Below are 26,066 nucleotides of genomic sequence, written 5' to 3' on the forward strand. Positions count from 1 at the left end.
CAACCAAACAGGTATAGATTTCAAAGCAAAAGGGAGTGATGAGGGAGTGAATGTGGTTGCTGAACAAGAAACGGACTTCTAATAGTTTTATAGTACTGAGTAAATGGCGTTCAGGAGAGTTTAGAGGGCAAACTTCCCTCCTAGAACAAGCAACAAGAACAGGAGCCATTTAGCTGCATGTGCATATAGCAGAGCTCTGGTGATGGCTGCATCTCGGCGAATATTGATGCTTTGAGTGGGAATTGCTATGCACGGAACCGTGGCAGCAGCCTTCAGCTCGAACGAACGCCAAAAACTTTAATTCGGTACGCCTCCGACAGAGAGGTGAAGAGGCGAGCCTAAATCGAACCGATTTTCGTCCCGGGAACGCTCTAACTGCTGATTGAAGTCATCACGGATGCTTGCCATTGATGTGGACGATTCGTCCTACTCCGACTGTCTTCTCGTACAGGGCTCTTTAGTGAGATTGTATGCCAAATTTCTATTTTAGGTGAATCAAAGTTGAGCTATTTCTTTCTTTGTCCTGGCAGAAATGGGGCCTTTTGAAGCGATTGAAACGCCTCTTGGCGTTTTGTGAAGGCCAAAAGAAGTCGAGAAGGTAATTCGACGCTAGATGTTTCTCAAGAGGGATGGAGTAAACGGTTCTCTTGCAATCTAGCCTCGCGTGAAAATTCAAGATGTGGTTGAAAGAAGCATGGAAACCAAGGAGCCGAGATGAGCTGATGTGTTGTACGAAGCTTTAGCCACCAACCCGCCGCCACAATGTCGGGGAGCCTATCACAGAGAGCATATATTCAAAAATGATCCACGAAGAAGTAATCAGATAGGCGAGTGCTTGGACGCCGAATAATTGGGTATGCAATTGTAAGCAAGGGGTCCGTGGTAACTGGCAAGGGAGGGCGTTAACCGCTTGGCAGTTGAGACCAGGAAGAAGGAGAGAATGTCACCGCTCGGCCTTGGACAAAAGGCACCCGTCTGCGAAATTGAGAAAGGAGTATAAAGAAGAGCTCTTCCACTCTAGCATTGAATTATCTGCCTCATCGTTCCCGCTGCTCTGCTTTCCTTGACAATCCACCATAGGAAACCGACCATTATGACTCCTCGCCTCCTCTCGATCCAGACTCGATGAACCTTAGCATATCGCCCCACTCTCGATTACATGCTGCACAACAAGTCACTATTCAGTCCATCGCATCTGTAAACCAAGAATCTCTCGCATTAGCTTTGGTCACCATCCAGTATTTGAGTAGTTCAGATGATGCTGCCACGCCGCATGCTTCCCCTCCCAAGCTTCCCTGAAATCAGTCATAGCCTCTTCCTCATTCGACCCCAAGATCGCTCGGCTAATGCCTTCGGCGAAAAGATCATGCAGGTCCATGCTGGCATCCGCAAGTCTAGAATTTCCGGGGAAGACGGTGTGGCTAGACCAGTGGGTCGTGAAATGAATATGGACAACCTTCAGCCGTGGAACGGAACGTCTCGGTTGGTCTAAACTGGAACGATGAGGCTTTTGGACTATGACATTACGTGGGCAGGTGAGACGGCGAAATTGGAGCAACGGCTGAACCCATCGTTGGCGAAGATCGAAGTAAAGTGGGGTATCGTTGACTCGAAGCCAGATTTGTAGCTCTTCCAGGCCGGAAAGCGTCTTTGAGATAGCTTTGCATGCAGACGCCCAGCTTGCCAGATGTTTCCCTTGCCAAACTAGATGCTGCATGTAACTTGGACCACCATAGGTCGTATAGTGCAGGTAGAGTTTTGTGATAGCTGAGAGATTGACTACCGGGACGACTTTGAGGAAGCTTCGGATCCGCTGCGGAGCATCGTATACAAACGTGGTGTTCTGATAGAGAAACGGGATGGCTTCGTTGAAGACTTGCTTGTTGACGAGAATCAGAGCGCACAGTGAGTTAGCCCAAATCGTTCGGACGCCTTCGACACGCCTGTAGCAACCAAGCTTCCTTGGCATACGGAGCGTGGCCGGATTGCCCTCCTTGCATGAGAGCTTGACTTGATGCTTGCAGATGGTATCCCTGTTAGCAACTCCAGGACAAAGCTTCATCGTCCTAGCCACTTTTGTGGTAAATTTAGTGTCTTTAGCTACAATCTCAACGCGGAAGTCTTCTTCGAAATAGAAGTCATAGATACGATTGCGCAGTTCGCCTGGCAGCCCGAGGAAGCCTCGGACGCGATTTGGCGAAGAGGCTACCGTGGGTGATAAGGGGCCAGAATTCTTAGGTTTCGCGGTTGGTAGTGGCGGGATGACTGAATTAGCCCGAGTCATGCTGTAGGGGATAATGCAAATTTGCGTGGCTCAGTCTTGGACAAAAGATGAGGAATGAGACAGTGGATATATAACCATAGAAATGGAATAGGTGGGGCGAAGTGTAGAGAGTGATCAAAGTTGAGGAAGGTCCGTGGGCGAGAGAAGGAAGGGTCCGAGCAAGAAGCCCACAACTGATGGATATGGATGAGAGGATGTAGTCAAATAACAATACCGACCTTTGCATACAATTCTTAGAGGACAGCGTAAGTGCCAGAGAGGATGCTAGAAGATGTGACAGCGGGCGAAGGCCGTCGCCCTGTACGATGTGAGCGATTGTTGATTTTCTGTATCAATACTCTAATTTTTGAGCTCTGATGAATACAGTCACGTGGGCTCTCTTCAGGATGAATGATCTAGATGGGAGTGAAGGTCTGCAAAGCAGAGAGTTTGGTGTTTTGGCAGCCCTGCCACCGTACTAACCGCAACCGGCGCTAGCCCGATTAAAAGCAAGAAGGTGCATGGAAGTCCTCGCAAGCTCCGTCACACAAACCTCGACCTCACCATGCCCTTTCACTCTTCGCACTTCTGTCTTGCACGACACAACGCCTCCCACCTCAACCGAACCCTTTTGACCGCCCCTTACCGCCAATTCGCAACTTCACAACTCCTCCGCTCGCGTCTCCGCCAGCCCGGCGAGCCGACAGGCCCAGACGAACCACCCTCACACACAGCATCCCCACCATCCAAGTCCCCGCTCAAAGTCTGGCCCTTTGTCTTCATATTCGCAACCGGTGCCTTCCTTTTCAAGACGATTGTCGATCAGCGGAAGGGGGAATACAAACCTCAAGGACCCGTCTCTGGCCACAGTCCGAGCCGCCCATAAACATCCCCCGCAACCCCTCTCCTCTCGCCCGTAATGCCCGCAATTGACCATCTCGGCGCCACTACGCGCTCCTCGCCGCTCTGGTCTGCAGACAAGGTGACGGTGATATTTGTTCTTGGTGGGCCGGGTGCTGGAAAAGGCACGCAATGTGCCAAACTGGTCGCCGACTACGGCTTCAAGCATCTCTCTGCGGGCGACTTGCTGCGAGAGGAGCAGGACCGACCAGGCTCTGAATTTGGCGAGATGATCAAGACGTACATCAAGGAAGGCACTATTGTGCCCATGGAAGTCACGGTCCAGCTTTTGGAGAACGCAATGAAGGCTACGATGGAGCAGGACAACAAACACATGTTCTTGATCGATGGTACGCCCCTAGCATGAATCTCCCTTGTCCAAACCAAATCTGTAGGTCTTGAAAGTCATAACCACGCCCAGGCTTCCCGCGAAAACTCGACCAAGCCCACGCCTTCGAGCGCTCTGTGGTGCCCTCAAAATTCACTCTTTTCTTCGACTGCCCCGAAGACGTGATGCAAGAGCGGCTGCTCAACCGCGGCAAGACCTCCGGCCGCGCCGATGACAATGCCGAGTCCATCAAGAAGCGCTTCAAGACCTTTGTCGAAACCTCGATGCCGGTTGTCAACGAATTCGAGGCTCAAGGCAAGGTTGTCAAGGTCACGGCCACCAAGAGTCCGGATGAAGTGTATAACGACGTGAAGGCAAAGATAAAGGAGAGGGGTGTGGAACCTATTAAGATTACATTCGTGCAGATGCAAGAGTAGAAGAGAGGCAGCTGAGGCAGATGACGAGATCGAGAGTGTGCCAGCCCGGTGCGGAGGACTTTTGGAATGAATTCATACAACTTAGAAATGTTGACAGCGTGTGGTAGAAATGATTAGATGGAGACAGCCTTAGAGAATTTACAATTGAGCATACTACATGTTGCCACATATTTACAACTGGACACAACCGACTTTCAAATCTACCGCATAAACTACCATCTTCTTTACCCTTTCCTGGTCCCAGCAAGGAGGATGAGAGATTAAATCCGACCTGATTATGTTCCTTGGTATGTGATAACATGTGGTATACCCAGCTGGTATATCTAGAGAATCAAACCAACAATAATTGAACACACTGCAGGTTGTTAGTCGCCACAGATTATGTCAATCCTCCGACCCTAACCAGAAACTAACCTTCACCTTACCTTCTCCTGGATTTAGACAGAAGGTTCGACAGATCATACTCAAGTGGGTCATCTTCCGTAGTACGTAATTACGAGCTACATATTTAGTTGGCATTCCTGAGAACCGAACCATAAAGTATCTTGATCGAATTTTCTATCTTTCGGCAGCGCAAAAGCAGCGGCTACCTCATATCATTTCATTATCCCAGAGATTCTCTCGAACGCACTGCACCTTAACAGTGCGAACCCTTCCAAGAAAGAAACCCCTCCGCCAACTAATCGATTTCATCATCAATCATTGCCTGTCTCGGCTTGCCACCACCCTTCTGGCCCTGCCCGCCCCGTCCACCCCTCGCCGCATTCTCCAGCTTCTGATCGATCTGCCTAACCTCATCCTCCTTCTCCTGAATGAACCTGGCCTTCTCGGACTGGATAACCTGCAGTACGCCCGTCAAGCTATTCCGCCACATATCCAACCGGCTCGCGACTTCGCGCCACTGGTTTTCGCCGAAGACACGGTACGTGCTACGGTGGATGAGGAAGGTTTGGTTAAGTTGGGAGAGCTTGCCTTCGACGAGGCCGGCGCGGATCACATCGATGACCCACATTTCCACGTCGGCGGCGGGGATCTGGAGGGCCTTGGCGATGTGGGAGTACGGCAGGGAACGCGTCTGGCCGGTCGCCGCGGCGATAGAGGCGAGTGTCAACAGCCGGATTTTTCTGTTTAGAGCGGCGCCGTCAAGCCCGGACTTCTCGACCCAACCATCATGTTCGTCTTTGAAGTCGTTGAAGTCGTCGAGTAGGTCCGAGTTGAAGATCTCCAGCAGTTGGAAATAGATGGGCTCTGAGTTGCGGAGGGCTTGGATCGAGTCGAGGTCGGTGAGGTCCTGGAAGTCGAAGTGGTTGGGGTGGATGAGGGCTGACTTCAGGGCGCGGAGAGAGAGATCGCGGGCTTCTAGCGACGAGACTTCGTCGGAGGGGAAGGTTCGAATCGCGCGGAGGAGGTAGATGTATGCTTGCTCGTCTTCGCCGGCGTCGGCTGCTGCGTCGCTGACGGCCATGTACAGTTTACGACTCTCCTCCTCGTCCATCTCCCATGTCTCCAGCCACTGGTCGATCTCCTTCAGTTGTGGGCGCAATGTCTCGAAATTTGACGTCGTTCGAATCACGCGAACAATGGTGAGGAGGACGTGGTATCGCATATCATTTGAGGCGGGTAGCGTGTTGAAGACAGTGCTAAGGATCGAGAGGGCGAGGCCGCCGCCATTGGCTGGTGAAGACGTGATGGGAGCGGTAAGGTGGTTACATATTCTGGGGAGAAACATGCCAACGTTTGGCGACTGCCGCACAAGGTGAATGAGGAGATTGTATGCTGCTATGAATTCTGACGCCTCGAATTAGCATGTCATTCTGTACATGATTAGAATCGAGCATGCCCTTCTCCGGCGCCTGGTTCAGGGCGGCGCTGCCCATGACCAGCTTCTTCAACACTTCATCCTTCTTGTTTTCCTTCATAAGCTCCGTGCATTCCTCCTGGATGCTGGAGCTCTCGTCGCCCTGGGATTTTTTGAGCGTATCGAGGTATTGTGCGAGCTCGTCGGTAAGCTCCTCGAAGGTACCCTCGATCAGGAGAGTAGTCGTAGGGCCCGGCATATTGATCTTGACGAGAATGCGTATGCCTGGGTACTGGAAGGAAGGCGAGCGCCGAACGCGGTAGTGTTGTGGGCTTGTCGAAGTCAAATCGCGTTGGTGGGCTGCGTGCCAAGATTTTCCAGGTTCAAAATTCCTATCGATAGTGCACGTGACCAGTCAAATCAGCCAGGCACTTGCACTTTTCAGATCACTTCAGTCCTCTGTCACTTCAACTTCGCTAGCTCATCATCACAATCATCATTCTCGTCGATGGCCATTCCAATCAAATCACCATGGTGGGAGGAGTATCACCACCAAAGCACTCCTTGACTATTAGTTGCACTTTGTCCTCCAAGTTCATGTCTTCAATCAAAGTCTCCTCAAGTCCTTGCGACCTCGTTTCGGTTATATTCCCTGAAAAAAAATTCATCATTGGCTTAGCAGATTTGTTATTCAAGAATCCAATATTGACACTTCAAGTAAATAAATCTCTATAGAAGCTTTTTTAATATCCGCCCCATCCTGCCGCTAGTCAACTTCCTACGTCGTCTTCACGATAGAGAGCGTGATCGGAGTAATATTCTGAGTCGTGGTGCTCGCGCCTAGAATTCGGTTAGCTCTATTTGCCCACATTACTCTCATCCAGGTGACGCACCATCATAGAGCGCAAGACTATATCCACCATCGCTTCCCTTCACAGCCACAAATGTCCGGTTGGTAAGCGTGCTTCCGTCCTTCACACCGAGGGTGTTCGAGTCCATGGTGAAAGTCGCCCACTCCATAAGCTGTCCACTCGGGATATTGGTCGAGCTTGGGTTGGTGATGTCGACGAGGTACAGAAGAACGCCATCTGGGCCCTGCAGCGCTATCTGGCGCGTGTCGTCGGCGTTGTGGAACGCATACGTGCTCGTGGGCTTGTACTGATCGACGAAGAACTTTGCGGCGGCGGATTGTGCAGCCGCAAGAGTGTAAGCTGTGGCGCCGGTCTTGAGCGCGACCCATTGGTTGTTCACGCCTGAGACGGAGCTGTAGAAGAGATTAGCGGTGAGGGTTGAAATATGGGGCCCGCTAACTCGTACGACTTGGCCTGGAGCGAGTAGAGCTGAGTGCCCGCTGGTGGAGGAGACAGCGCGAAGGGCGAGGCTGGAGCTGCAGATGCAAAGCTGCAAAGCGCAGCGGCGGCAACGAAAAAGGATTTCATCCTGATTTCGAGTTTATGTCAAGTTTTCCAATTGAGTCGGATCTAGGGTGAATACTTGGATCGAATCACCGCAATTGCAAGGAAGAGCAAGCCGTCTTATATCCTCGAGAAGCTCCAAGCATCACGCATCGTTCCCCATGCCGGCCCTACATACGCCGCAATATCTTCACTACGACGGAAACCCGTTCAAGTTTCCCCGAACAAGGCCGACCAAGAAGCAATTTACCCCAAATCATTATCTTCCAGATTAAGTTCTAGAAGACCATTAAATTCCAACGTAACACAGGGCCGGTTGGCTTCGCTTTCTATGTGAGGATAAGGTGACGTTGAGCGAATTGCGAGGTTGTAGTCCGAGGCTATATAGCAGCTTAGGTACCATTCGCTTCTGCAGCCGGATACGGGTCGATCGCGACATGGGGCACACCCGCATTCGTTCATACTCATGTAGGAACACTTCCTTTTCGGACACGCTCGCAACTGCAGGCGTCAAGATGGCGGCGTGACCGCAGCGTTGCAGTACGTCGAGCAACATGACCGGAGGTTCTGCACTCGACGCGCGTTGCCTCATTTACAACTCCCACGGAGAAATGAGAGACGGGATTAGAAACGCCTGGGATGAACTGTGTGGAGTGAAGCTATTGCTTGTTGACCGAATTGCTGGAATGAATGTTTATCCTGAGCATCAGCCCAACTAGATCGTAGTATTCCTATGTCATGAAATATAAGCTGATGAATTCGTGGTATTTCTGAAAGTAAGGACCTGTTGATCGTTGTTGTCATAGGCTAAGGCGTGTTGCGGATATAGCGTTCGTTTCATCAATACCGTGGCTGTTATCGATCTGATTATGGGGCCTATATAAGGATTCTTTCCTTACAGCATACTGATGTAATTGTTTCTCCGACAAGATCTCCACTTTTACCGTTGTTAAGGAGTGGCGAGACAATTGTCATGAAGTGCGAATATAAGATGGCCGCAATTCATTGGACGCTTCCATTAATCACAACTCGAGAGCAGCCTTTAAACTTCGACCCAGGGAGCGGTGCTGAGAACCAAGGAAAATTCTCCATATTCGGTCTCTTCGGCATTTGAACCCCGGGGGAACATGCAAGTCGTCGATCTCAACCGAAGCAGTATATTTCTATTGATACTTCATAATAGCGCGATTCTAGTGCAGGCTAACGCCTCGCAGTGGGTTCGTCACTTCTCCCGTCCCTCCTAGTTTAAACATGCCTAAGCCTGCCATTCTCGCTTGGTATTGTCGCCGGATTGTACCTGAAGATAGTTTGCATACAGTGGATCCGACAAACCTGCATCTTTCATGAATTTAGGCCAGTCGATCCCCATGCGGCCTGAAACTGCAGATTTCTGGCCAGAAGGAACAGCAAAATTGGCTGGCTGCTCATGAAGGAGAAAGATGTAATTATGGGGGTGCTTTGGCGTCTCTGCTGGAGGTGCAGGTCCGAAATAGGATGCCGGCCCAGTCGCTTTTGTCGTGAGCACATTTGTACCATTCTGGGTTTGGCCACTCGGTGCAAAATCCTGGAGTAAGGCATGAAGGACTGTCCCACGTTTGGCGTTGGCTCCTTGGCCTGGTCTAAAGAAGAAAATGTCAGTATATGATATAAAACCTAAACCTGTACGCATGCACATACGCATCAATATCTAGAGGTCGCAATGTTAGCAAAAAGTTCACGGAAGTGTCATGGGAAGACTTTCCAATCATTGCTAAGAGGTATTTGCCAGTCAGAGTTTCTCCAGTGACTCCGATCACTGGAGCCTTCGCAACAGCTATTTGAAATTAGATCCAGTAGCTTCAGGTGAGGGTACAATGCTTACCTGATTTCTTAATCAGAAGGCCTGGGGTGATGTATGTGGAGCCATAATAAACGTCTAGGGTCTTGTTAACGCTCGGCGTGAACCCGGGAGGTGTTTGCGCGAACGTGGTGCCCACAAGCAAAAGAGAAGCGATCGTATAGAACAGCATGATGGAATTTCCAGAAATGCGAACCTAAAGACCAGACACCGCGACGACCATGTTGAGGAATTATACAAATTCGGAAATCTGGCGTTGCGGCAATGTGGAAAACTAGCGCGGCCCGCCGGGCCCGGCCTGTCATTTATATATGGAATTGAGCGGACATGTCGTGGTAAGCCAAGCGTATTTATGTTTGATAGATCAACTGGAAGTAAGGTTCAGATTACCGAATAAAAGAGGTTGAGCCTGAAAGGTTCAATACACATGGAACCCCGGGCTACCCCGCAAAGCTAGGATCAGGTGAATCCGGCATTGTGCTCAAGCTTTGGCAACATTGTTGGCCAGACGGCTTGGCAATGCGTTCGTGTGAGAATTGGCATGAAAGTAGGTGCAATTACTGGCGCCAGAAAGAGGTCGCTATAATTAAGGTAGATTCAGGAGCAGTGGAGACAACTCGGAGATAAGAACCACGGCAAACCTAGACCATCTAGATCTAAGGCAATGGGGTGTCATAGGTAAAAGAATTGTAAAAGGTTCTGTAGTAGTTCGATCTTTTCATTGCAAATTCAGAACTCCATCACCAAACCAGATTTCAGAGAAGTCGAAATATGAACTGCTAAATCGGGCTTGGAATTCACTCAACTACAAAGAATTCCAAGAGAACAAACTTAAGTACATAAATTTCTTTTCAGGCAATCCAATCAGCAAGGTTTTGTAACGAGGCCTCTATATGTGAGCCTGGGCGAGGATATGGGTATTCTGTTACCATGCTCTCAAAGCTCGAACCATGAGGCGGTTCTCGGGGAATACGCCATGCCAAACCCGGGCGCGGAAGTTCTCGTATTTACTAGTTAGGCCATTTCTCAGGACTAAACACTCAGAGGAGTGGGATTGAGGAGCCCGCGTCCTGTCGGCCCTTTAGTGAATGATTTGCCAGCTCCTGAAGCTAGTTTTTAACCTGAGACGAGAACGAAGGTTCAAACTTTTCAGAGTCCACCATCAAGCTTGGCATGGCTTCCAGGGCGAATAGTCCGTCGAAACTGGCTGGTCTGGCCCTTGTACTAGATCCGCAAACGAGCAACTAATTCATAATCATCAACTTAGACGCGCCTTGAGGAAAAGGACATAGGACGAGATACCGTTCAAAGTAAAGGGTGCTGAAATGAAGGAGAAGGACGAAGTGGAGAGCGAGGTAATGATGAGAGGCTTCGGAGGTTCCTCCTTTCTGAATACGCGTTATACCCTTTTAGGGAGCGCTAAAAAGTCCACTGAGTCCCCCATCCGTAATCTTTTATGAGAACTCTTCAAAGATGTTTATCAGAACAGTTCTTTATATACTGACAATGAAACCGCAAATAGTCGAGCCCACATTATATCAGATGGTTTGCATGACAGGAGGAAGCGAGCGACCTATAAGGGACATGCTTATATTTTCAAAGAGCTAACTAACAGTGTCTAAAGGTGTCTAAAGACTGGCGTTCGTGTTCCCGACTGAACCGCCTTTTCAATTCTCATTACCCCGTTGGCCAGGGCCCCTCATGCTTTCGTTATATCTGGAATCATATACATCACACCTGGATTACACGTTGTCGTAATAGTCCTATACATTCTCCCCTGTGGATCCGGCCACGTGAAATTCTCAGCTGTCTTATCGACAGTCTTGCAGTCCAGGTTCGCGTGTCCGGTTGCAGTGCCTAAGGTCTTTTGACTAGCGACTCATTAGCCGTACTTCACCAACATAAGACTATCGCAAAAAGAGTCACTGACGCTCCACACAGCCACGTCTGGTTAGCCTGCAACTGTCCATCTGAACTTCTGTATTTGAAAGTCGCGGTACCAGCGCCCTGCGGCGGTACAGTGCAGGTATAGATCTGGTCGGCGTTAAACCATTGCCATGGCTCAACGCTGCCCGCGCTGCAATGTGCGGTGTACGAGACAGCACTGTTGTAGAATTCGAAGGAAATTGTGGCCGAGGATGTCGCCATATGTGCTGGGGTGGAGTAGACGATGTGGGACTCAAAGGTTATGTTCGAGAGATAGAAATAGCGTGAGCCTGGTGCGGAGTAGGAACAATCGGGCTCAGTGGAAGCGGAGAGAGTAAATTGGAGGAGAGAGAGAAGAAGAGGAATAAACAGCATGGTGGCTGAGTTGGGTGAGTTTCCTGTTGACTTAATTGAGTTCGTTAGAGAATGCCGGCTGGGGGAGAACTGTGGCTTAGATTGAACTACAAGTCGAACATGCGGATTGTGGAGAATATATACAGTCAAGTCCGAGGCAAAATAGCAACCATGGTCTAATTCACGCTTCTGAATATAGAATCCTCAATTCACGATTAGAGCTGAGGTGGCGTTTGAAGACGTTCATCTACAGTCTCGAACATGGAATGGAGTGTTGTATTTCGGTGCCGTGATCGGTTCCGTGGCCACTTATAATGCAACGTTTATTTCGCTTTGGCTGTGGTAGAGCCGTGAATGTGGTGTGATCTTCCCATTTCGAGATGATAAAGAACATGTGATTGCTGACATGAACTTTCTACGATTCTTGATCTTGATTGATGCGTTCCAGTTGTAAGCGAAATATATATCTTCACCGACGTTACGTCTGCATGTGACGGTGTGCTGAGTTGTTGTTTGAGGGTACACGGGGTCATGAGAGCCACAACCCATTCTTCAGCGCCATAATCTCGCATCTATTCGTACTTCAGCCTCCGTGCAACGTTCCCGACGGTGAGGCATACCGTAGAATAGTCCATACTCTGATTGTTACGACCTGAAATGTCGTTGTTGAGGCAGTGTGGACGTCGAAACTGAAGTTTGACTGACTGGAATGCTATACGTGCGAAGGGAAGCGGCATATCAGTAATGCAGAAGAATTTCTAAAGCAAATATAGGTTAATTACGTTGAAAGCAAAGGTAATGGACGTATGTTTCGTTGTTATCGTAGGCTAGCACGCGCCTTGTCCAGGAAATGAATCATTCTTTGCTAGACAAGGGCAGTCATACGTGCTGGCCTCGGCAAGCTCAGCGTACCACTGTTGTGTCCCGGTCCTGCGAGAGTCTAGCCCACCTCCTCGAACATAGATCAGCCGTGCTTAGAGAGACAGTTTAGCCAGGTCCCGACCCAAAGCCGCTCAGGCACCCATTATGTATTTTGAAGTGGTGTCTTCCTCGATACAGATCGGCATCGTGGAGACGTCCTTTGCAGTTCCAAAAATCTTCTCAGTATCACTTCCATGTCAGGCATGACTACCGCGTAGTTCGAGTCCAGTAGGGCCGTTATAAAGGTGGAGATTATCACAGTAACTATTGTATCTGCAATGCCAAGCTGGGATGCAAGGTAAACGTTTTGCTTGGTGGAATAAGTAATTGAGTAAGTAAGTGCACGCTGATGATAGAGATCCTATTGAGCTATCGTGAGGTTGATGGTTGATCTTGGCATCCAATCAGAGAGTTCGTACCACCCAGCTTCGAAGTTAGTATTACCAGCAAGGTGTGAACTTTTGAACAATCCATTCATGGACAGCTCCTCATAATTCTCAAGATCGTAGCGTTATCGATCGTTATATGGAAAGTTACCCGAGCCAAGGCTATTGTTGGAAGTGCAGGGAGCTTAACCACAGCAGCAAAATCGGCCGTGAAACGTCGAGTATATTCAATGGTGTGCAGGTCGAAGCTTAGGGAGACACTAGAATCGCAGGCTATGTATCCGGTCACTCTCATGCTGGACAAGATATCGGTTGTCTCTCTTTGCTATCGCATATTCCCCCAGGGCTTCCAACGAGGCGTAGTACGGTACGATTGGGCGATTCTAAGGCCTGTACAGGTGAGATTTTGTGTACGTTCGTACAGCAGGGAGGAGGAGAGGTAGGTGTACGTATTGTAACTGTTACAGCTTACGTAATCTATACAAGTAGTACAATTTAATTAAAGTACACTGTACTCTAGCTAAAATAGCTAGAACTATAGGTCTCTAAAGACGCAAGATTAAGGTCTAATTAACTATAAAATAGATAGGTCTACTTATAACACTAACAGTAAAGCTAGAGGCAGATTACCTTGCCCTGCTCCTTTAGGAGCGTTATATCTGCGCTATAAGCTTACACCTTTAATAGCGTATAATTACTTTATAACGTGATTATAGTTTTCTAGGGACTGCTGCAATTAATCTTTAGCTATAAACTGTGTACTATTGTAGGATAAAGTAGAAGATGTAGTGTAGAGGGCTTTTAACTTCTATAACTTATAAGACTAATAATAGAGGGATCTAATTAACTAGATAAGACTTATAAGGAGGTAAAAGGTGTAGATAGATACATCTATAATATAAAATAGTCTGTAATAGGCATTTTTAAGACAACAGACTGCAGATAGATAGATTAAAACCCTTAAAAAAAGATTTAAGCGTCTATAAGCCTCCTACTTGCTAGAGCCTCTCTACTCTTTTAGAACCCCTATATAAACTTCCTAAAAGGGTAATACAATCTGTACTACGTACTGTACCTAGGGCATCATTAAACGTACAGTACGGCCCACGAACTCAGTACGTTCGTACTGAACACGTGACCGTTACGGTTCACTTTGTACGGACCGTAGTACGGCCTGTTGGAAGCCCTGTATTCCCCGTTTCTGCAAAGTGGGTTCGAGTGGCTTGCCACGCCTCTCACTGGTTCACGGTTGCTTCAGGAATGGCCTTCATCGTAAATCTGTATTTAAGCTACTTTATGAGGTCGGATGCTGACAAATTTAAATTGGAATAGTTTCCTAATGCACCCCAATCGCAGCTTCCTGGGATAAGAGAGCATCAAGAATGCACGTTGTTTTGAGAACGAGTCCAAGTAGATCCCGTACACCGTTTTTCAAATTGTCACCGACATTGCAATATTTGCGCTTCCTATACCACAAAGTACTGTCTACGCCAATGGCAAAGTTGAAAAGTAGTATTATGTCTTGTCTGCATTGGCTTGTTTGTCACTTCTACTTCGATAATTAGAGCCACTGCGCTCGCCCCCCCCCCCCCCCCCCAGTAGGAAATCCGGATCCGAACTGAGGTCCCACCTCTGATATGATATGGGCTGTTATTGAAGCGAACTCTGGTATAATAAGCGCCTGCCTTTCTATGTTGAGACACCCCCTTCTACGCCTTTCGGGCCACTTTTCGGGCACCGTACCGTCCGCTCAACGGGACACTCGTACCGCATGAACTCGCGCAGTAACGAAATGCCAGTAAGGATTTGCAGTAGGAAAGCGATGTTAGGCAGAGTTCTAGATTTTGAAGAGCGAGAGAGTGAGGAATGAATAATGGCGTTAGCCATGGGGTTGTTTAATTGGGCGAACCTCAAAGAGGCAGCCCGGATGGTTGCTTAACTGTGGGAGTTATGGTCAGGAATGATTTCAGTGTAACGCGGAGCAATAGCCTGGAAGACAAGAAAGGGAACAGTGAAGAGTGTGCAACAGGGATACAAGGGATATGGGAAGCAAGATGAGGACAAGAACAGCGCGAAGAGCGTATTGAACTATCAGTAGATTCTCTATAGCTCAGGTGAATTTCCCTCTACGAAATAGCTAATGGTATACGCTCTATGAGGCTCATTGGGAAGACTTTAATGGATCAAAGAGAACATGTGGACAAGTTTGTGACATGATTTTGGGCATCTAGGAATCCTTTCTTGAGTGTTAGTACTTTGCTTGATGCAGGGATCCAGCTGTTTGCGACGCTTTCTTTACGCTCTTTCCTCCATAAGAACCCTGAAGGAGATACCCTTTCGTGAATAACACCTACCAAGGCACTTCTGGTCTAACACCTATACTCAGATGCAAGTGGGATACCCCTCTAAACATTTTCGCACCCACCCCAAAACCTCCAGCCGACATACCCAAATGCAGCCTCCGCGACGCGCAATCGTCTCGAAATCGCTATCCGTTCAGGGCTGTAGCCGAGATTTTGCTCTGATTGGCACAACCACGTCACTTTCCCCATCTGATCCTAGCCTTCTACCAGGACCAAGTTCCGACATGACAGCGTCCGCGCATGTCGGACCCACTGCGTGACTCAAGTCCCTCACAAACGAGACAAGGCGGATTATTTCTGCATATTGTCATCGTCCCACAGTCGGACAACCTTTTTTCGCTGGAAGTGTTACATGACCCCATTCTTCTCGAGATCGGGGATGTCGCGTCGGCGCCCAAACTACCCCCTCCCTTGGAGAGTACCCAGAGGGTGGGTGGGCGGTTTTAGGGCATGTCTGGACTATCTGTTCTAGGATTTGAGCATGATTTAGACTTTAGACTAGGGGAGGATCTAGGACGGATCGGCGAGAGGGTTAATCGAGCAGGATTTCAAACGTGTTATCTCTAGGCCTAATGAAGTAGCCGGAACATTCTTCAGAAAAGAAGCATTTCCTCCAGATCTGCCAACGTCTACCAAACGTCTGGGCTGCTCAAGGGGACATAGAAGTTGGTCTGAATTATCTATTTCTCTCGGAGCCGAGGTGTTTGGCTCGTTTCCAACGCGAAAGCGGAGCCGGATCCCGAAAGGTGTGCTGAAAGATGTCTTAATGGTCGTTGGCGATGTCATCCATGGCTGTGCCCTTCCATGGACGGGGTCAAGCGATGGGGTAACTTCAATTCCCACCAACTTTGTCCACTTCATCACTGTGCCTCTGGATACCACATCGCCCTTCGCCTCATCCAACGTTTCGGCGCCGTTCAAAGACTGGTTGTCACCCATTCACTCCAACGCTTGTACCATTAGTCTCCGCCATCCTAACCCCTAGTTTCGAGACGAATTCTGCGAGCCACGATAACAAGGGAACATCTTCTCGAGATCTCATTTACTCACGAATAGCACAAATCACTAACCATAAATACCTACCGTTTGCTATACTATAGCTATGTTCGAAACTGATGGGAGAAGTGAACGCCTTCTCAATAGAGCCCTTCTAGGTAACCATGCTGAGAATGTTTAGGGAGATGGCAGTCCTGGCAGGATGCTTTCACGTCTGATTAATCTCTTCCGAGCCCCTCACAAGTTTACAGTGATCCGCGGCCCAGGGCCATGGCTGAGGCTTGTACGGATTACTTCTATCGAGTCGAGTTCCATCGCGGCGGCTACATAAGCCATTCCACATCTCGTATTCCAGCACATTGGAAAGAGGCCACGCTGAATCATCACTGAATAGCGCAATTTCCTTCTCTAGACTTTTTTCCCGTGCCTTGCTCTTAATTGTGTCACACTCTCCTGACGCGTACCCGGCATTTTACCTCAACTACGAGCGCTTCGGCTAAGGCTCTTGTATTCGGAAAGGAGGAGGCATTCCCTCTAAGAACATACAGTTCAGGTCAACAATATGGCCTTTGTAACTATGGAACATAATCCTCTCTCAATCTTTGTGGAGGCCTGGTCCTGGTTGAAGGTTGGCAATGATTCATGGTCCTTGGCACTGATTCATTAGCCAAAGGTGACTTGAATAGTGCCCCTGGTGTTTATCGAATTCAGCCAAACAGTGATGTCGCTAGCATCTCATTTTCCGCCTCGCAATAGGATCGGCCATAATTTCCCGTAAGCTGATTTGCGACAAAGACATATTCAGGGATATTTCTGGCGTGAGCCCAGCCATCCTACACGCGATTCCAGGTCACCGGCTCCAGAAGGTGCCAGTTTGGTTAGCTCTAGCGCGTCGGAAGGAGACGAACTAGGACAATAAGCGTGCATTTCCCCAGGCTGATCCTCAATGCGGGGTTCGAAACATGGGGTGAGTGCGGAAACGGATCCCGAGTCCTTGGAATTCTAGCAGGAGTTCTGTCTCTTATAGCACCATTCTCATGCAGAAGGTACGCTCGGACATTGGATACATATAAGGCGATCGTCCCCAGGGAATAGGTCTGCAGTTCACTAAGTATTCCCTTCATTCCTAATATTCAAATCATGGACGAGAAAGAAATCCAAGCCAGTACTCGTGACCTTCACATTGAGAGTATCTCTAATGATTCCCAAGATGAGGTGGCTGAGGAGGCTAAGGGTGGCGATCTAAGCGATATGCCCGAAGGCTACTATCGTAGCTGGCGGTTCATTGGATCTGTTGCGGCCGTCGCTTTCATGGCTCAGGGCCTCTACCTTGGTATGCCTGCCCTCATTGCGCAGCCAAATACCCTTTCTAACAGACAATTCAGGGTACATTTTACCAGCAAATACGATCACTCTTATAAATGCGGACATTGGTCCCGATCCAAATTACGCTTTGATCCCTATCGTTAAGTCGCTCTGTGGAGGTGTTGGGCTGCTTTTGGTCGGGAGACTTAGCGATATCTTTGGGTATGCTTCATCTTACCCCCCGATTTGGCTTCTGAAATGGAATTCAGACTGATATTAAATCTTAGCCGAAGATGGTTTATGATTGCCGGCGCCGTGATGGGTATAGTCGGGTCAATCATCTGCGGTACAGCGAAGAACATTGACACTATACTTGGTGGAACAGTATTGATTGGGCTTGCGGGAGCCATTCAGACCTCCTTCAGGTTAGTATTTCAAGAACGCTAGGTGCCTAAGGTGCTGATTAATGCTAGTTTCGTCCTTATGGAGCTGGTTGCTAACAAACATCGTGCTGTCCTCACTGGACTTCTGTTCCTATCGACATGCCCTCTTGCAGCATTCGGACCACTTATCGCGCGATGTCTTGCTTCGTATACGGCCTTGATGTGGCGCTGGAACTATATCTTGAACTGTATCTCCAACTCTATTTCCGGCATTCTTTTCTTCATTTGCTACTACCCACCAACTCACGGCCAATTACACGAAGGGAGAACTATGAAGCAGGACCTGAGGGACCTCGACTGGGGAGGCATCATTCTCTTTTCAGGTGGTTTAACTTCTTTTGTTCTTGGACTCTCCTGGGGGGGTGGGCTTCATCCTTGGGCTTCATACCATGTCTTGGTTCCACTCATCATCGGCTTCTTTATCCTCGTAGGTTTCGCCTTCTACGAGGTCTATATGGATTTGAAATATCCTTTGGTCCCAATGTCTCTCTTTCTCAACGGTAGATTCATGGCTCTGGTTGGAGTGGCGTCAGTGGCGAGCGTAAGCGAAACTATCCATTTCTCTGCGGCGGTTCCTGTGCTAACTTGAATAGATGTTTTACTATTCATTGACTGTGATTTGGCCGCAAATGATCACGTCCCTCTACGAGTCTAACCAGATCATGATTGGGTTGATGTCAGGTGTCCTTGGTGGAAGTATCGCCTTCGGACAGGTTTTGGGAGGGGGTACGATTCGCCTTGGATTTGGACATTGGCAACTTCGGCTATCGGCTCTGGCCATGTGCGGATTCATTGGGGCCATGGCAGCTACTGATGCCTCCACGCGAACCCTAGCTATTGTCATGTGCTGTCTTGGAGCATTGGCTGTAGGTGTTGTGGAGGTTGTTGGTATTGTCGCTGTTCCATTTACAGTTCCTCCGGCAGATCTGGGACTTGCAAGTGGTCTCCTTGGATCCTGTCGCGCGACCCTTGGATCTGTGGCTACGGCCATCTTCTCCAGCATATTGACGACGACAAAGGCCAAGGAGATCCCGCCTCGGCTTATCCGCCTTGCAGAACAAGACAATCTACCGCAATCTTCTATTCGGGCATTAGTAAAGGCTGGTCTACAGGGAGCAGTAGCGTCATTTGCAAAGATTCCGGGAGTGTCAGCGGATATGGTCGCGGATTACGTGGTGGCAGTTCGGGATGGTAATGTGAAAGGTAAGTGCGCTTGTTCCAGTCTCCTCTGCCCCTACGTCTTCAATGGAGTTAGCTGACTGCTAGTAGCGTACCACATGGTCTTCTACAGCAGCCTTGCATTCGGAGGCCTTGCAGTCATATGCGCTTTCTGCACCAAGGAGTTTAACAGTCATTTCACGAATAAGGTGGAGCGAAGGCTTCAACACATGGAAAAGAAGAAGGCCGCCAAGGAGGTGTGAGAAGCCTCAGGGACGTCCTATGGCAAAGTCAGCGTAGACTTAAACCTGCATAAATTGCCCGATAGATCTGGAGATATTAGTCGTGGTTATGTCGTGTCCAGTATGCCGTTCACATTTTTTCAATGCACGCTTGTGGTGATGATCGCCACCTCTCATTAGATTTGAAGCTATCGATGTATGAAAAACTAATACATGCTGACCAAGAGACGCGACATGGCATTCGCGAATGACGATGCCAGGACGAGAGAGGCCAACCAGACTTTTATGCGGACAGGGTCTTCGCCCCGCCCGTTCGCTTGATCTATGCGGACGCCACAAATGGTCCACAACCACCAGTCTTCAGACGTCATGAGCACATGAACACACTGGACAGACTTTTCTCAGCCCATGACCGCGCCAACCTATGTATTTTCTTCTTCTCCACGGAAAGTACTCCAAGGTGGATTTCACCAGGCATCCATTTGAGTCCTCATTGTCCGTTTTCTGACTCTTTCACAATTGGCACTTCCCAAGCCAAACCCCGCAAAATGACAACCAACCCGAACGGGCTCGTGACGCCTCCGACCACACCACCAGCCCTCTCCAAAGCTCAGATTCTCACCAACGTCCTGTCACTTGCAAGCCTCTTCAGCACCTGTGCCGAGGCATTCAACCTCATCCATCCCCCCAAGGACTCAGAGCGTGCTCAGAAAGTCGCTCTCGCGAAGCTAGGCATCCAGCAAGGCCGGCTCCTCATCTGGGGCGATGCCGTGGGCATTTCCTCACCGCCTCCGACTATCGCAAGGCACATGATCCCAAGCCACCCTGGATTGACCAATCCCGACCCCAACTTGCCCGTGAATTTCGGGGTGAGAGATGCGAGACTAGACGAGGTAGCCACGAATCAGAAGGTGCGCGATGCCCTAAACGAGATCGCTGGACGTCCGGCTCATCTCTCTCGGGAGGATTTAATGGAAAAGTTCGGATTGAAGTCTCCAAAGCGCTTTTCGACACTGGAATACCCGGCCCTAGACACCAACCGTCTTGAAGCATTCCGCGAGAAGTATGGATTGCTTCAAGATCTTGTACGACAGAGCGGCACAAGAGCTAGTCTCAAGCGAGGCATGAGCATAACGATGCAGCATTGGACGGTCCGGGATGTTGAGAAGTTTGATGCTTTCGTCCAAACTGTGAGGGTTGAAGTCGATGGCTTGATTGCGCTTCTGGGCGTGAAGGAGCAGGTTGATCGTGGCATGAGGACGGACATTAGAGCTATGGGATGGCACCCTGATCTTTCTGGACCGGTAGTCAGATCAGATTGGGAGAAACTCAAGTTGATCCGAGAAGCCTGCGCTGAGGATTATCCCGAGTATGTTGACGTTACAGATACTGCACTGAAGTATATCAGCGAAGAGCTCAAAGGAACAAATCTCGAGGGCCTGAGAAAAGCGTATCAGCCCGAAGTATCGATTAGGCGCAAGTCAGAAGAAGACAATAAAGAGAAGGCGAGTAGTACAAAGACACGGCAGAAAGAAAAGCGGCCTGGGTTCTTGTCCCGCTTTAAATTCCAGAGCTGGAACAAGAGTGCGAAGGGTAATCCAGAGCGGTTAATGAGCGCCGCGAGCCCTTCTACAGATAGCCAAGGCCCACAGCGTTCTCTTTCAGAAGATATTCGAAAGAGTGACCCAAATGCGCTCGAGCCTATGAGGTCGAAGTCACTATCTGCCATACCGGATGACCCAGCTCCTTTTCATCTAGCTTCAAGATTGGAAAGTGTACCTACAAATGACTCCGATATACATGGAGGGAAACTAGACGTTGTAGATGTAAATCAACTTGAGCATGCCGATACTGCAAATAGCTTGATCGACCGACACGACATGTATCGGGGTGTAGGGAGGATTGAAACGAAAGATATCAAAGCGAAGGCTCATGACTGGGCGTGTTGAATTTGAGTATCTTGAGAACCGAGTATCGCCTCCTACGACCTGGGTCATCGGCCACCCGTCCCTTCGAAGTTTTGTTTACTTTCAATTACGCTTCTTATATTATATGAGCGAGTCACTTGTGCAACTCCGCTAGCTTTCCTCTTACCTTATCATAATCATCTACGTAATATATCATTTCTCATTCATTCAGCCTTGCTGAGAGACGCATTCCTTAGAACCTGGGTGCGGGTTAACGTCATTTTAGAGCAGCATCCACATATCTTCTAGCATACTCGTTATTAGCAATCCATGGCGCTTCGAACACTTACGATCTAGGTATATCATGTTTATCTTTCGGGCAGTTGTGCAACATTAATCGAATATATACTTTTTTGAGACTCTACTTCTCGCGCAGAATACTACGAGTTCCTCATTATCCGGGCTGCCATAAAATATGCAAGCCAACCCGAATCAATCTAATTGCCGACATAGACGACCCCATAAAATAAGTAACATATCTCTACTGAAAATGGATACATTTCCTGTACAAACAGTCAGCGTTAGAGAGCAGTATAATCAAAGGGGGGTGATCCTCGCGTCTGCAACAGGGCATTTCACCAATTAAAATTCAAGTTACAGCGCCTAGAGTACAAGCTGTTCATCAAATTCACGAGAGCAATCTAGGTGTTGGTAAGGATTTGTATACAAGGTTGCGTGTTTACAATTAGGATCGAGCATAATTGGCATCAACGAACGCAGTGCTCCCAACAGTTAGTACACCTAATCGTACATACGGTCCGTAAAAGGTGATTTAAGCCGTACGTACGTATAGGGTCTACACTCCGTATACTGTACGATATGTGATGCTGCTATACTAGCCGTTTACAGTAGTAGTCTAGGTCATGTAGAGAATGCTGTTCCTGCATTTATTTTTGCAATTTGCTAGTAAATCTTGCTCCTCTATTATTAGCCTTGTTTCTATGCTTAAGATAATGTCCTAATTCCTTTTACAGTTAACAGAACAGTTGTTGCAGCATGTTGCCCCCTTGCAGGCGTCCTCTAGCTATCCTCTTACTAACTCATACTACAATGCCTCCTTTAAACTCATTTAAAAGACATGAGTAATAACCCCCAGCCTTCCTACGCTGTACCTATGCTAAGGAGCACCTAAATAATGAGTAATTTAACGTAGGGATAGCTATTGATATCAGCTAGGATAACTTATAGAGTATAAATCTTAGCCTCTAAGGCACTAGAAAGCTTGTTTGTGTAATTATGCACTCACAATAAAAGGGATCTACTATCTGCGTAATAGGACTGTCCCTAGTAAGCTAGAGGTACAATAAAACAGTACAAATAATTACTATTAAGCCCTTAGAGAGCCTGCTCACCGCTTCTACTCCTCCTGTAGCAGGTTAGGTTGAATTTAAAAAGCTGTTAATGTATACGATCTGTACAGCTACCTCCTCTCCTCCGTACAGTAGCGTCCTACAACTTGCCTGCTCCGTACAGTTACTGAACAGCCTCAAAATGGCTCTATTACTAACTGTCGGGCACACTGGATGAAAGCCTCGATATGAGAAATATCTCACTTTTGTAACGACTTGCTCTTGGCGCCCACTGTATGTTAACTCTCGTACACACCCTTCTAGAACTAGTACTGATAGTAATATTATTTCTTCAGCAAGTCCCCTATCAGTAACGTCACTTTTGAAGACTGGCGGTATGTCTAGTTACCACGCTCTATCTATCCTTTCGATACTTTCCGATCCCCTTTCGAATTGTATTAGCAATCATAGTAACTTCCGGTGCGAACTTCTAACAAGTTGGATGTCCGCTGGGACCCAATATATACGACGCTGAAGGTCTCGACATACAGTGCAATCGTGGCGGCTTAGCCCCCAGTCAGGGCCTAGAAACGGCTATTGCTCTAGCAGGCGATGGTTTAGGGGTTGGGATGCAAAGAACTCTACTCTGCTAGTTTGTTCTATGGATGTACTATTGAATTATCTTCACTTCTAATCGGTATGAATGAAGGACACTAAACATATTTTAGCCCAATGCACGAACCCTCCACTCCGGGCCCTCTACGGCGTGCCTGTCAAAGACGGAGGACTTGGATATATATGAGGGCGACAGACGCTGGTTTGGGATTGGGGAATACGTCGCAAAGAATAATTTAGCAGGGTAGATTGATGAAAACCAGTATTAGGTACGTTAACAACTCACCTCCTATGCGATCGCATTATTTATAGAAATGTTAACCACGCACCTTGATCAAGCTTTACAATCCCTAAAACCACTCCCCTAGCCAAACACCTCTTCCGCATCGAACACATGTATCCATACCGGGCCCACCAGAATCAGTTTTACACAAGCTGTATGCACACGAGGTCCTTGGACCTGGAGGTGGGATTCCAGGCCCCTTGATGGGGTTTCCAGTCGTGTATAATCATAGCGACGCAAGCAGGTCACTATTCTACCTGCCACGACAAGATGGCCGAAGAGGAAGGCTGACATAGCGCTCTGGATATTGTTACCCCTCAAGAGCACGCAGATGCGCTGGATAGAAAACATCGTAAGAGTTTGAACGATCTGAAGTGGGTGAAACTGGGACCTGTGATCTGAGATGGATAGGTTGAAAGGCTGGATGGAGTTTCGAAAGAAGTGATTGGTAACGGTAAAATTGTGTGTTAAGCTAATACGACATTTTCCTTTTTGGTAATATGCTGGATCCTTCACTCGCTGGTTTTGGATCCAATAAGCCGCCACTTCGTGTCACTGACGACCCTTGCATAATCTCTCTTTAGCGATCCACCAAAACCACCTTCACCTTCGGAAAGAGTTCTGATGTGATATCGAATTCTGCGTGCATCGTAACCGACGTGTTGAAGTCCACTCGTCCCGTCCCGTGTCTACACATGGTTCTAATTAAGTGCTTCGCCTGCATCTTCCGCCACCAACAGTGCCGTGCGGACGCAGGATCTTGCGGGATCGCGGGACGGTGCGGGTAGGACGAGGAAACGGGTTGTGGCGTGGAGGTCTGCAGATGATTCCTCATCTTCGAGGCTTTCGTCTGTTTTACCAGTCGCTTGGGTTGTACGATTAAGGTGTTGGTGGTTACCACAGAAGGCCTCTATTTCCATTCCTTTCCACGTTGCACTAAAACAAAAACCTGACACTTTTGAATCAAATTTTGAAGTATTTTCTGGCCTTCTATGAAGCCCTGAAAAGTGTGATGCCCAATGCTGAACCCGACAAGCAAACCCGAGTTCCCCTCATCTTCCCAGCCACGGGCCCACATATGGGACTTATAAACTTCTGTAGACCCAGGTATCGAACCGCACTGCAAGGTCCCCGTCCCAGTGGCCAGGGATTGGCGCATGCAAGGACATATCGTTATCCACCATTATGGAAACCGGTGAGGATTTAGCCCCACAATTCTAGCCACTCAGGTCCCTCATCGAGGATACCAACAACTTTGAGTATAAGCGATGGCACTCAGGACACTGATAAGTCGTCTGCCCCGGATGGCTTGGTTCGGATGGATTGTGCGTTCAAGTCCCGTTCACCAGGTTCGCCGTCTAGAATACCAACAGCTTTGGAGGGTAAGCGACAGCATTGACAACACTATTACGGCGTCTGCCTGGGATGGTCTTCAAGGAATGGGCTCTTCACTCGAGCCCTGTCTACTAGGTTTCGAAGCTAACGCGTGTGAAATCAAGTCCTAGACGTTCACGCAATGAGCAACGCCTGGCTTGAGCAGTGAGTACCTGCGCCCTTTCTAGCTGGTTTGAGGCAATCAAGAATGATAGTAAGCTTACCATATCGTGACTATGTGGCTTCCATCACACGTCCAGCTCATGAGTTCTATAATGTAGCACATATAGAAGCAAAGAAAAGTCCTGATTCGATCACCGAAGGATTGTGGCGGAGAAACGTCGACTTCTTCGTCCCGCTGTCCCGTTCAGCGTCGCATAAATTTCTGAAACTGTACAATAAGTTCGCTGTGACTGTCAACGAGGACTTCTGATTCGAGAGAAGGGAACTCATAGCTAGGGATTTGGGCCCGGTATTCCGAGAAGCTTCAGGACTGTGAAGTCGAGGGGGTGAGGGATGCGAGTAGTGAGAAGATATAAAGCTCTCTCGCTCACATCCATCTTCTCTCGACTCACCAGTTCACAAGAATACAAACCAAATCCACCATCATACAAATTCCCAACTCTTTGCAACAAGTCCAAGCTTCGCCCTCAGCAGAAATCATGCGTTTCACCGCCTCCACAGTCGTCTCTTTCCTCACTGCCCTTTCCAGCGCCGCCCCTGCGGTTCTCGAACCCCGCCAAGGTGGTGAATACTACGCCGTCGGGAACCAATACAGTTCAGGCGGCTGTCTTGCGAGCTCGCTCATTTTTGCGGACCCGATATACGTGAAGAATGGATGTGTGGCGCTCAATCGTTTCGGCACGTCTCCGTCCATCGTTTCTTATACATTGATTGGCGAGAATGCAGGATGTAGTGGTGAGTTTTTCGCTTCTTCTTGGTAAGGATATACCACATTTAAGAGGGGAAACGGGTGTGAACTTGGCGATGACCATTACGATGGTCAAGCCTTTGTTGAACTTAGAGACAGGCGCTGAAGGGAGAAGAATTGGGGATATGCTAGGCTAACATAGCGCTAGTCAAACTGTATACCGATGATACTTGCACCAGCCCGGCCTTTTCAGCTCCAGTTGGGGGTTGTGTCCAGGGGGGCTCGCCATTTGTGAGCGCTATTGTTACTTGTCCGAATTAGCATGAGATTTTCGGCTGAGTAATTGTGAGTTAAATCAGAGGAGTGATTTCAAATTGTACAGGGGCAGAGGAAGTGGGGGAAGCAGGCGATGGAGAGGTGATGGGTAGATACTGAGATGGTTGAGGTAGTTGAAACCTTTTAAGCTGTGCCATCTTTCGACCAAAGCGGTTTAGCATCATGTGATTTTGCACGTGACGAACTTGGCATCCCGTGATCCTGATCTAGAAACCCTCCAGAAGCACAGCAACGCACGAAAGGGTAAGAAGCTGACATA

The 26,066-nt window shown here is 48.5% G+C and overlaps 12 protein-coding genes across 12 annotated transcripts; 7 read left to right on the forward strand and 5 right to left on the reverse strand.

The window, feature by feature from the left end:
• Positions 1 to 1,228: 1,228 nt before the first annotated feature.
• Positions 1,229 to 2,284, reverse strand: BDR25DRAFT_384230 (uncharacterized protein; the record flags this gene model as incomplete). Its single annotated transcript, XM_033697859.1, has 1 exon — positions 1,229 to 2,284. The coding sequence occupies one exon, from the start codon at positions 2,282 to 2,284 to the stop codon at positions 1,229 to 1,231; it is 1,056 nt and encodes a 351-aa protein (XP_033551679.1).
• A 47-nt stretch (positions 2,285 to 2,331) lies between these two features.
• BDR25DRAFT_351343 (uncharacterized protein) lies at positions 2,332 to 3,149 on the forward strand (the record flags this gene model as incomplete). Its single annotated transcript, XM_033694833.1, has 6 exons — positions 2,332 to 2,346; positions 2,392 to 2,436; positions 2,485 to 2,529; positions 2,565 to 2,601; positions 2,636 to 2,654; positions 2,696 to 3,149. The coding sequence occupies 6 exons, from the start codon at positions 2,332 to 2,334 to the stop codon at positions 3,147 to 3,149; spliced, it is 615 nt and encodes a 204-aa protein (XP_033551680.1).
• Positions 3,041 to 4,014, forward strand: BDR25DRAFT_112436 (UMP-CMP kinase-like protein). Its single transcript, XM_033683599.1, has 2 exons — positions 3,041 to 3,513; positions 3,585 to 4,014. The coding sequence occupies exons 1-2, from the start codon at positions 3,183 to 3,185 to the stop codon at positions 3,926 to 3,928; spliced, it is 675 nt and encodes a 224-aa protein (XP_033551681.1). The 5' UTR covers positions 3,041 to 3,182; the 3' UTR covers positions 3,929 to 4,014.
• Positions 4,015 to 4,471: 457 nt separating this feature from the next.
• On the reverse strand, positions 4,472 to 6,065 carry BDR25DRAFT_301464 (PCI-domain-containing protein). The gene is made up of 2 exons (XM_033689578.1): positions 5,769 to 6,065; positions 4,472 to 5,716 (listed from the first exon to the last, which is right to left on the reverse strand). Exons 1-2 carry the CDS (start codon positions 5,983 to 5,985, stop codon positions 4,608 to 4,610), a joined length of 1,326 nt encoding a protein of 441 aa, XP_033551682.1. The 5' UTR covers positions 5,986 to 6,065; the 3' UTR covers positions 4,472 to 4,607.
• Positions 6,066 to 6,202: 137 nt separating this feature from the next.
• Positions 6,203 to 7,165, reverse strand: BDR25DRAFT_384233 (uncharacterized protein; the record flags this gene model as incomplete). Its single annotated transcript, XM_033697860.1, has 3 exons — positions 6,203 to 6,566; positions 6,620 to 6,990; positions 7,038 to 7,165. The coding sequence occupies 3 exons, from the start codon at positions 7,163 to 7,165 to the stop codon at positions 6,505 to 6,507; spliced, it is 561 nt and encodes a 186-aa protein (XP_033551683.1). The 3' UTR covers positions 6,203 to 6,504.
• A 1,231-nt stretch (positions 7,166 to 8,396) lies between these two features.
• BDR25DRAFT_215008 (PEBP-like protein) lies at positions 8,397 to 9,150 on the reverse strand (the record flags this gene model as incomplete). Its single annotated transcript, XM_033684822.1, has 3 exons — positions 8,397 to 8,760; positions 8,879 to 8,954; positions 9,003 to 9,150. The coding sequence occupies 3 exons, from the start codon at positions 9,148 to 9,150 to the stop codon at positions 8,397 to 8,399; spliced, it is 588 nt and encodes a 195-aa protein (XP_033551684.1).
• Positions 9,151 to 9,199: 49 nt separating this feature from the next.
• Positions 9,200 to 9,859, forward strand: BDR25DRAFT_351347 (uncharacterized protein; the record flags this gene model as incomplete). Its single annotated transcript, XM_033694834.1, has 5 exons — positions 9,200 to 9,233; positions 9,257 to 9,352; positions 9,379 to 9,554; positions 9,607 to 9,656; positions 9,712 to 9,859. 5 exons carry the CDS (start codon positions 9,200 to 9,202, stop codon positions 9,857 to 9,859), a joined length of 504 nt encoding a protein of 167 aa, XP_033551685.1.
• A 657-nt stretch (positions 9,860 to 10,516) lies between these two features.
• Positions 10,517 to 11,329, reverse strand: BDR25DRAFT_340541 (uncharacterized protein; the record flags this gene model as incomplete). The annotated part of the gene is made up of 3 exons (XM_033693510.1): positions 10,909 to 11,329; positions 10,716 to 10,849; positions 10,517 to 10,551 (listed from the first exon to the last, which is right to left on the reverse strand). Exons 1-3 carry the CDS (start codon positions 11,277 to 11,279, stop codon positions 10,517 to 10,519), a joined length of 540 nt encoding a protein of 179 aa, XP_033551686.1. The 5' UTR covers positions 11,280 to 11,329.
• A 5,735-nt stretch (positions 11,330 to 17,064) lies between these two features.
• Positions 17,065 to 19,093, forward strand: BDR25DRAFT_322985 (fungal trichothecene efflux pump; the record flags this gene model as incomplete). The annotated part of the gene is made up of 6 exons (XM_033692073.1): positions 17,065 to 17,257; positions 17,310 to 17,451; positions 17,517 to 17,654; positions 17,703 to 18,213; positions 18,266 to 18,875; positions 18,942 to 19,093. The coding sequence occupies 6 exons, from the start codon at positions 17,065 to 17,067 to the stop codon at positions 19,091 to 19,093; spliced, it is 1,746 nt and encodes a 581-aa protein (XP_033551687.1).
• A 370-nt stretch (positions 19,094 to 19,463) lies between these two features.
• Positions 19,464 to 21,154, forward strand: BDR25DRAFT_280431 (uncharacterized protein). Its single transcript, XM_033687812.1, has one exon. The coding sequence runs from the start codon at positions 19,621 to 19,623 to the stop codon at positions 21,019 to 21,021; it is 1,401 nt and encodes a 466-aa protein (XP_033551688.1). The 5' UTR covers positions 19,464 to 19,620; the 3' UTR covers positions 21,022 to 21,154.
• Positions 21,155 to 21,529: 375 nt separating this feature from the next.
• On the forward strand, positions 21,530 to 23,191 carry BDR25DRAFT_351350 (uncharacterized protein; the record flags this gene model as incomplete). The annotated part of the gene is made up of 8 exons (XM_033694835.1): positions 21,530 to 21,553; positions 21,609 to 21,690; positions 21,729 to 21,770; positions 21,817 to 21,860; positions 22,570 to 22,622; positions 22,653 to 22,783; positions 22,827 to 22,951; positions 23,057 to 23,191. 8 exons carry the CDS (start codon positions 21,530 to 21,532, stop codon positions 23,189 to 23,191), a joined length of 636 nt encoding a protein of 211 aa, XP_033551689.1.
• A 2,004-nt stretch (positions 23,192 to 25,195) lies between these two features.
• Positions 25,196 to 25,810, forward strand: BDR25DRAFT_340543 (uncharacterized protein; the record flags this gene model as incomplete). The annotated part of the gene is made up of 3 exons (XM_033693511.1): positions 25,196 to 25,518; positions 25,680 to 25,762; positions 25,793 to 25,810. Exons 1-3 carry the CDS (start codon positions 25,263 to 25,265, stop codon positions 25,808 to 25,810), a joined length of 357 nt encoding a protein of 118 aa, XP_033551690.1. The 5' UTR covers positions 25,196 to 25,262.
• Positions 25,811 to 26,066: the final 256 nt, after the last annotated feature.

This window comes from Lindgomyces ingoldianus (assembly GCF_010093535.1).
Source record: "Lindgomyces ingoldianus strain ATCC 200398 unplaced genomic scaffold BDR25scaffold_6, whole genome shotgun sequence".
Taxonomy (NCBI): Eukaryota; Fungi; Ascomycota; class Dothideomycetes; order Pleosporales; family Lindgomycetaceae; genus Lindgomyces; species Lindgomyces ingoldianus.

Bases quoted from the DNA above. Each gene is read 5' to 3' on its own strand.
- BDR25DRAFT_112436 (XM_033683599.1), top strand. From the start codon at position 3,183: ATGCCCGCAATTGACCATCTCGGCGCCACTACGCGCTCCTCGCCGCTC. The intron at 3,514-3,584 runs GTACGCCCCTAG...AACCACGCCCAG, and splicing joins ACACATGTTCTTGATCGATG to GCTTCCCGCGAAAACTCGAC.
- BDR25DRAFT_301464 (XM_033689578.1), bottom strand. From the start codon at position 5,985: ATGCCGGGCCCTACGACTACTCTCCTGATCGAGGGTACCTTCGAGGAG. The intron at 5,717-5,768 runs GCATGCTCGATT...TCGAGGCGTCAG, and splicing joins GAACCAGGCGCCGGAGAAGG to AATTCATAGCAGCATACAAT.
- BDR25DRAFT_280431 (XM_033687812.1), top strand. From the start codon at position 19,621: ATGACAACCAACCCGAACGGGCTCGTGACGCCTCCGACCACACCACCA.